Source organism: Benincasa hispida, chromosome 9 (genome assembly GCF_009727055.1).
Source record: "Benincasa hispida cultivar B227 chromosome 9, ASM972705v1, whole genome shotgun sequence".
NCBI classification, from domain to species: Eukaryota; Viridiplantae; Streptophyta; class Magnoliopsida; order Cucurbitales; family Cucurbitaceae; genus Benincasa; species Benincasa hispida.
In genome coordinates, this window is record NC_052357.1 from 44,276,184 (window position 1) to 44,285,955 (window position 9,772).

The window sequence follows — 9,772 nt, forward strand, 5'->3', positions numbered from 1 at the left end:
TTATCCTAATATTCTTTGTTTCAAAAAATTGTATTTCCTTTCTAAAAGTTTTGTTCACTTTTATATTTATTTTTCTTTAATTTTTATCCTCACGTAACTTTCTTAAAGTTTTTATGACGTTTATCTATAATGTTTATTCTTAGGTTTAAATGTCATTTTTCTCCCTTTATCGCTCTAATAATTTTAAACTCCCTCTGGTTTTCTCTCTTTAACTTATTCTCTCTTATTTTATTACTTTTTTCTTTTTCTCTTGAAATTNATATATGCATGTGTATATATATATATATATATCCCTTTAAAGTTATTCTCAAGAATTTGTTTTTATTGTTATTCTTTAAAGAAAAAAGAAAAAGAAAAAAACCTCTCTCCTTTATATGTCTATAACTTTATTTATGTATCTTTGAATTTTATCTTCGATTTTTTTTTATATGTTGAAATTTTGTGCATCTCCTTTATATATCTATAACTTTATATATATGTCTATAGTTTTTTTCTCCCAAACTCTAATGTTTTAGTATCTTTTAAATAATTTAATCACTCTAAAATTACCTTTCAAAGTATATGATTAAATTCAAGACAAACGAAATAAGAAATTAATAACACTTATGTTCAAAACAAATAATTAGATCATGTTCACTTTCTTGATTAATAACACTTATGTTCAAAACAAATAATTAGATCATGTTCACTTTCTTGTAAACGTAATTCATGATAATTTGAAAAGAAAATCCCACCTGATTACATTTGTTGTTATTTATCAATATATTAGAATATGAACTCAATCTATAATCAACAAATATAATGAAGAAGATCATTAATCCAATTACGTTTGATTATTACATACATAATCTTTTTTTTTTATAATTTACCTATTTTATTTAGAACTATATCCATAATTAATATTGATCAAATATAATAAAGAAGATCATTAATCCAATTACGTTTGATTATTACGTACATAATCTTTTTTTTATAATTTACCTATTTTATTTAGAACTATATCCATAATTAATATCATGATCAATATTGACCGTTATCGATCAACAACGATATCAAATAATATCATCTTATTAAATAAAATAATGTATATTTTCTTCGAAATACTTCTTTATATATGTTTATTCGAGGATGGTGTTTTTTTTTCTTTTTTCTAAAAAAAGATTGTGTTTCTAAACTGAAATATGAATTACTATTTCATTTTTAGAATTGTATTTTTTAATTTTAATTTGAGTGTTAGTTTTTTAAATATAAAAATTGAAGTGAATAAAAATGATAAAGGCAACCCCCCAATTCCTATAACATATTATTCAGTAACCATATCGTAATTATTATAATTTTATAAAAGGAAAAATTGGGCCTTCAAATATCCGATTTTAACGTCTGTATGAATTTGAAGACCCAACTTTTAAAATTTTTACAAAAACCACCATACTATTCTTTTATGTTTTATAAATTTTTTTAAAAAAACATGCCCCAAACTAAAGTTTCAAGATCCAATTCTAATTTGAAGACTCAATATTTAAAATCAAAAGTTAATAATCATAATTACAACTACCACATCATACCAATTTTATCCCTTTTTTCTTTTTCTATACAGCCCCAATGTAGCTGTACTGGCTATTCGTTGGAAGGATTGAAAGCAGAACACATTGAACACAAGAAAATTTCAAGGCAAATACCCAAAATCAAACACTTCATTGATAATAAGTTGCCATTATCACACACCAGAACACAATCCATTGAAAGAAAGAGAGAAGAGACCAAACCAACAGGAACACACAGACTCCTTAAAACACTTCAAGAGCATAAAACAGGAAACAGAAAGCAACTAAAACCCATGAATCTTGATCTGATCCTTCTTGACAAGACCAGCTTGAACAAGGAACTGAGAGACGTTCTTCCGCTGATCGCCCTGTAGTTGAATTATCTTCCCCAATTCTTTGTCTTGCACAACATTACCATTACAGCAGAATTCCTTCTTCACGTCCTTGAGGATCTTCTCGTAGCTGAACTCTTTCTTCAGACCCTGAACTGTAGTTAAGCATTTCTTGCCATTCCTCTGCTGAACCCGAATATGAACATACTCTTTCGTTCCGGGGGCATCCGAATCCTTGGCGTCGGCGAATGGATCAAATGCAGATGGGATCTGGAAGTCTAATTCAACCATGAACCTTGTTTGGATGAAAGCTTAAACGGAACCGGACAACCGAAAATCTGAAAACATCAAAACAACTATGGTTAAAAAAACTAGGCCCTTCTCATTACACAGCTCTTAAGGTACTAGAAACATTAATATTTAGAAGCAAAAACTAAGGCCCTAATTGGATCTGTTTGTTCTTATTAATTTTCTGTTGTTTGCAGAAAACACTAGAATTTCTTATCAAATTCTAAAGAAAACTTAACTTGGCTTTTTGAAACATCAGTAAAAGATGGAAACCGGACATAGAAACTCATGGACGAAATTTGTTACAAACTTTCTAATTATGGTATTCTCGGAGACACTTGAAGTTCTATCAAAATCTAAAAAGCAAAAACGTTCTTGAAGGTCCGTTTTACTTGAAAAGTTCACAAAACCTAACCTAGTTTCGAAACACCGGCAGAAAGTGGATAACGAAACATTTAAGACTAATAGACGGAATTTTCAAATTTATACTTTCCACCAGAATTTTCTCGAAACAATTGATTTTCTTACCAAATTCTATAAACAAAAAATTTCTTGAAAAGTTCACAAAACTTGACTGGATTTTTGAAACATCAATAGAAAGTTGATGACAATTTTTTTTTTAAACAAAAAAACCAAACCGAAAGATCACCAAACGAGTTTGGATCTTCGCAACCACAAGTCCCAAATAATTAATTCCAATCTGGAAAAGAATTAATAAATAAATAAAACAGATCCCAATTCATCAGTGGCTTCAATGAACCACCCAATACCAGAATCATCAAATGATCAGAACACATCTCATATAACAAAGCCGTTTAAAGATAAAAAGGGAAAGAAAAAGAAAACAGAACAAGACAGAAAAATCCCCCCAAGTAGACGTATAAACCAAGCATCAGACAACAAACAAAGAAATCAAAATTTCATACAACCAAAAACGACCCAATACCAGAATAAATTAGAAATCGTAACAAGAAACAAAGATCATACAAACAAAACCCTAACCGACGATTAACCAGAACGATCGACCAAAATCTCGAGACCCAGATAACAAATTCCAGAAACAAAAAATTAAAGGCTAAGAAATTACTGAATCAAAGAAGAATTCAGAAGGAATTAGAAACTTACCAGAAGGCGAAGGGACTAAGAACGCGTGAAAGAGATCGAAAGCAAATGGAAAGAAGGGTGAAAAGATTGAGAAAGCCAATGGGGAATATTTATAGTGAATTTTGGGTAAGGCGGTAACAGCCCGTTGGGTTGAGCTGGAATCTTCTGGGAGGATGACGTGGACGATTAAGATTAGTAAGGGACGGTCCAGATCTACGCTGACGTGTACCGTGTTAATTAAGGAAATAATTTTTTAAACGAAAAGAATATAAGGGCGGTGTGAATTAACCGACGCGTTCATTGAACGCAAACGCAACCCCGATCCGTACTTGGATTCGTGAATCGACCCGGCTCGACCGATAGAGACACGTGGGGCCCACGGGAGGATGGATCTAGACTATGCTACTAGCACTAGAAGAACTTGAGGTTGGTGGTTCGGTCCAGTGGCCGGTTTTTTGTAAAACAGGCCAAACCAAACCGGTGCATGAATCACAGAGTGGAACTCTAGCTGTGGATGGGCCCCGCCCCATATATTTTTATTTGAGAAATTTTCGCATGATAATAGAAAAAATATAAAACTATTTATAAAAATAGTAAATTTTTTTTTAAAAAAATACTGCTATAAGTGATAGAATTCTATCCGCCTTATTTTCTATTTTTGAAAATCTCCCTTTTTATTTTTTACTATTATTTTTAAGTCTATTTATTATAATTAGTTAAAGAATGTTTTCACATTATTGAAAATGATATTCTTTTTCTTGGCCTTTTCTGTACTTAAAAGGTACAATATTTTATTGAGTTTTGAGAAGAGATTTTGATTTTGGAACTTTGTGAGATTTAATACTTCACATTGAAGTTTTGGATCCTATTTAGTTGTTGAGAAAATTAATGACAGAATTAGACAAATAAGAGAAGAAAAATGAGAATATCTATATAATTAAAAATGAGGGTATCTATATGAGTTGCTATCAAATTCATTCTTTAGCAGCTCAATATAACTTCAAAAAAATTGACTATCTAAGTGTTAAAATTATTTATATTTTATGTTTGAACATGCTCAAAAGTCAGAGAGTTCTTTTTGTTTATTTAAAGTTTTGATGCTTGAGAAGAGATGAAAAATATGAGGATTTTAGAAAATTTTAGAAAAAAAAAAGGAGGTTTTAAGTGTATTTGAAGAAGTGAGAAGAAAAAATATGAGAAATTAAGAAGTGTATGATATAGATTAAAGTAGAGGAAAGATTGAAAATGGACGAGGGAGGTGATATGCAGGATAGAGACTAGTGATTTCTGTTCGTATACTAATAACAAGAGTTTTTTTTTAGAAAAATAATGGTTAAGATGTTAATGTAACATTTAAAGTCTAAGGATATTAATGAAACTTTTGAATGTTCAAGAGTATATTTTAAAACAAATACCAAGAGTTTCAATCCAAAAACTAATGATGACGGTATTTGATTTTTTTATTTTTAGTGTAAATGTATTATTAAAATTGTTGAAAATTCAATGATATTTTTAAAACAAAGTACAAAATTTATGAGTGTGTTCTATAATTTGAAATCAAGATTTGAAGAAAATGATCGATAATAATATGATGAACTCTATTAAGTAATAAGTCATAATGCTACCTATTTGTGACTTCAAATCATAATATATTTCAAATGAATATTATTGTTTTTTATTAAGTAAAAAAAAGATTTGAAACTAAAATTTTCAAACCATAAAAGAGAATGAAATCTGAATTTTTCAAACCAAAGTGATTGGATTTTGAAGAATAAATAGATTTTGGGAGTAAATTACTGATCAGTATTTTGATTTTTATTAATTGATCAAGATTATAATCATATTACATATATGAATAAAATCTTCATCTAAATACAAAATTTTAATTACATCCCTTTCTAATATTTTAAGACGGAGAAATTGAAATCATTTCTCGATTTTCTAATCGTAGGATTTAAAAGTCATTTTTTGAACATCGGGGGTAAGGTGCATATTTTTTTATTTAAAAAAACAACAAACGTATCTTAAATGTTGTTCATACGGAAAATAGTGAAGGTAAGTAGTACTTGAAGGTGAGGGATAAATTACATGTTATTTTATTTAAAAAACAACAAATTTATCTTAAATGGTCTTCATATGCAAAGTCCAAGGGTATTTATATATCCCATGCAGTAATAGTAAGCATCATTAGGTGATAAATTGTCTCGTGATTGAATCGTACCAAGAAAAATAGTTATCTGATACAACTGGTGCATTTGTTATTTATCTTTATGCACAACGATCATGACGTGCATGCTAGTACAAGTATATTCTGTATGAATTTGGCATTAATCTTGGTCGTGCTTACCTCTTAAATCAATCTGGTGTAGTGTCGGGAGTGTATAGTACAACAACGATACCGTTTGCCGCAGACCGAATTGTCTCAACACATGATTTGGTTGATGTCACTCTACTATATGGAAGCATATAAGAGGGCTAACGGTTAACCAAATGTCTTGACTATCAAGATAGTAATCAAGCAGTAATAACCAAATCTTGCGTGTGTGACGTTCAATTAATCTAAAAAAAGAATAATTAGACACCTAAAAAGTATGTTATATTTATTTGTAAATTCATTTGCTACCTGATCGTGCATCAGTCGGTCAAATATTTGTCAATATACTAGTAACATATTTACTGACTGTTCGGAGGCTGCTAATACACAATTTCATCTACATTTTTAAAAAAATACAATTAATTTATTTTATTACATAAAATGGAATAAATATATAAATAAAATAATACATGGCACTAGGTGGACGATGATCTAGGGCCTATAACTAGACTTATGATGCTAGAATGTTAGATCTTTCATAAGCAATACTTGTAATAGTATCAGTGGTCTCGTTATTTCCAAAGTTTGTGCATTAGTAGCTCGACATAGTTCTCTATAAATCCATGCAAGATAGGCACCACCCCACGAGTACGTACCAACATGCTCGAAATCAACTAGCAGTGGAAGAAACATAAGATGTACCAAAGTGTTCGACTTATCAACGAACAAAAATCTTCCAATAAGCTGCATTATGTATGCTCGTGCATACCTGTTAGTTGGAAAAGGGAAAGGAAAATAAATATGCTTGTTTTATTTTATGCGTTAATCTCCATGCGTCGACGACCATGCGTTGGACTAGAAAATATGAAATATGCGTTAAGCTCGTATGCAATGACCTTTCATTCCTATCACAAGTTTTCTTGCTTTCTCACCAAGTATAACGAGAACACAAGTTTCTCAGGATGATCCAAGGTCGAACACAGGGACTTGTAACTCAATAATGTTTGTGAAGCAATGCGTTGCGTTTTAGGCGATGAATAAAAGTAAAAAGACAGAAGCGAAAGGATTATGTACGACACCTACTCTTAACTAAACAGATTGAGCAATGGAAGTTTAACTATGAAAAATGGTAGAGATGCAGCAACTGCTAACGCATAATAATGTTCATTATGTTAGGTCGCTCGAGTAATCCCAGCTCACCACACTAACGCATCGCACACCTCTCAGTGGCCAGCCGCATGCTTATATCTCTATAATGCATGGTTGCGTCGAGCATAAGATCGTTCCTATCTCTAAGAACAAAGCTTACCTTACTTTAGGGTGTTCCACTACTTACCTTCTCGGGCAGTTACTTGTGGCTAGTCAGCTCATAGACAAGCATTGTGACAGCTCATAGACAAGCGTTGCTTCAGCCTCACACCAAGCGAAGAGGACTAACTCACTATACTCGTGCAACGCACACCTCTCGGTGGGTTGCTACATGCGTTCTATCTCTAGGCTGCACGATTGAGTATGCGACTATCTTCAATGCTTAACTAAATGATGAATGTAGATTATGATAAAGAAGAGGAAGATGATGAAGATGGTGTTGAAGGAACTAAGATATGCATTGATTACAAATTGTATTAATGTCTTAAGCCAAAATGTAATACAATACAGAGGTAAGAGGAGAAATGGAAGGCTAGATGAAAACAACCTCTCGCTTTTCATCTGAAATGCGTCAAGGCTGCTGGTGGTGCCATGGATGGATGGTGGAGAAATCTCTTTCGAGCTCTATCTACGGCGTAACTCTGGTCGTCACTCGGAATGGGCTGTGGAGGTGAAGAATCCTTAAAGGAAATCTTGCTCATGCTCTCATTTGTGATCACAAGGATCTGCCTTAGAGCAGAAGCTCGGATGGTTTGAAGTGAAGATCCAAGGTTCTATTTATAGAGCTTAATGCCGATAAACTGATGATTGGGTTCTGACTCACTACTACCTTTGTCGCGGTATAGGTAATGTCAACATCACTTTATCTTGTTGATACTCCCAAGGTATGCATTCAAGCTTATTTCTCCTGAAGTGTCAATGCATTCCCCCCACTTGGCGATCAATCTTTCATTACGATGATCACTATGGACGCAACATTCCATGCGGCGAACTAGTCTTTATGAACCTTTGCATGCGATTATTCTTGCGACAGTTTGAGGTCGACGCATGCAGTCAATTCCTGCAATGGCTGCAAATATAGACGCTTTGATGCATAATAACGCATGATATAAGGTTAGTGGCGATTTCTGGTGCTGGCTGACGCAAGCTCGCTTTTCCATATGAATTATTGGTATTATTAACACATATTCTGCTTATTAGCCCCCATAATTCTAAGTAAAAGGCTACAATAGCTTGTATTTCTACAAGCTATCAATACCTCTATACGCTGATGTTGTTGACATTGGGAGACAACACCGGAAATTGGGACGCTAACCACGGGATACTCAATCTTGAGCCTTTCAAATAATCTGGTTGAACGCACAAAGGATTATCACGAACAGTTTTCCAATCATATGCAACGAACCTGTCATAGGTTCTCCGTCTATTCGTAATCCAAACTGAATTGCAACATCCTGTAATGTAATTGTGCATTCCCCACAATGCATGTAAAATGTGTGGGTTTCTAATCTTCAATGCTCTACTAAAGTAACAATGAGGTTCCAATCCAGTTGGATAAATCCAATCTATGCAACCTCAAGAAAACTAGTATGTTGTATATAAGCCATAATACGTGGACCAAACGGGATAGTACGTTGTGCAGATGTCTCCCTTTTCAGACAACCGAAAACTGCAATAGAAGAACTATCTCATATCAATTGTGAATGGTGGGTATTTTGTTGATATAGTTGCATAGGATTAGAAAGACCAAAATCCATGATGCACAAACATTGAAAGAGTATAAAAACATAGTAATATAGTCAATTCCATAATAAAGTCCAGTACATAACAAATTCAATTACATAACAAAATCGATTACATAAAAATGTTAATTACATAAAAATAAAAAAAGTCCATTACATACGGAAGCTCGATTTCACCCAATCACCAAACACAACCATCAATGTTTTTCTCTTTGCTTGTCACTCATGTCTATAATTAACATTATATCCATATTGTTTTTTAATTACTTCTTGGAGTAAGACCACAAGAACCCCAAGATCAACTCTAACCATATTTTGGATTTCAATATTCATAAAATTCGAATCAAGTTGTGAATAATCCCGTGGCAATTCTAAGTACAAACATGAGTGCTTAGTAATTTCAAACATCCCACGAGTTTTACGTCGACAAGCCTGTAGCCTTCAATCACAACCATCCTTCCACTGTTTGCATCTCACATACCAAATATCTTGGTTCGATTCTACTATGAAAATCTCATAGTATTCTGTCACGTAGTATTTTTTTTACAGTCAATTGTAGAGCTTCTTTAGTGTCAGATAACATTTCTTTTTGTATTAAACTAGAATTATCTACACATCTACTCATTTTCTCTAATGTCACCATCGTTCACAGGTTGAATTAGTAATGTCCCAGTCTATTTGGGTGAACATGTCTGACGATACCAACTCAAGATCATGTTCTATACTTCTATCATTTCTAAATAATTCATCAAGTTCTACATCAATATTACTGTCCTCAGCATTTCCAAATTCAAGAATGAATAAATCTTCAGAACACATTGATATATTTACTCAAATGTTTACAACTGTTATAATTGATAGAAAAAAAATTAGTCTAACTTAATACGTTAATACTAGCAGCTCAATCCAACATCAATCCAAAAGATAATCCAAACTTTATTTGATGACCAGTCCAAAAAAATTGTTCTTTTTTTTTAAAAAAAAAATAATAATAATAAGCCTATAGCACAAGTCCAAATCCAAATATAATAATAGTCCAAATCTTTTCTTAAAAAAAAAAAAAAAAAAACAACTACAACCCAATCCAACATAATTCAAATCATAGACAAAGCAATAATAAACTACAAATCATAGCCACTTTTCAGACTCCTCATATTAGTCCAAATCTCTAGTCCAACTTAGTATTAAACTAAAAAAAAATATATAAAATCATAGACAAAACAAACTTCACACACTAGATCTCCCAAATTTTCAACCAAAATAGTTCAAAACTCTAGTTTTTCATGCATACATCTAAAT

At 32.1% G+C, this 9,772-nt stretch overlaps 1 protein-coding gene across 1 annotated transcript; it reads right to left on the reverse strand.

Moving 5' to 3' along the window:
* Positions 1-1,664: 1,664 nt before the first annotated feature.
* LOC120086692 (protein translation factor SUI1 homolog 1-like) lies at positions 1,665-3,447 on the reverse strand. Its single transcript, XM_039043454.1, has 2 exons — positions 3,290-3,447; positions 1,665-2,214 (listed from the first exon to the last, which is right to left on the reverse strand). Exon 2 carries the CDS (start codon positions 2,165-2,167, stop codon positions 1,829-1,831), a length of 339 nt encoding a protein of 112 aa, XP_038899382.1. The 5' UTR covers positions 2,168-2,214; positions 3,290-3,447; the 3' UTR covers positions 1,665-1,828.
* Positions 3,448-9,772: the final 6,325 nt, after the last annotated feature.

Excerpts from the sequence above, each read along its gene's own strand:
- LOC120086692 (XM_039043454.1), bottom strand. The coding sequence starts at position 2,167 with ATGGTTGAATTAGACTTCCAGATCCCATCTGCATTTGATCCATTCGCC.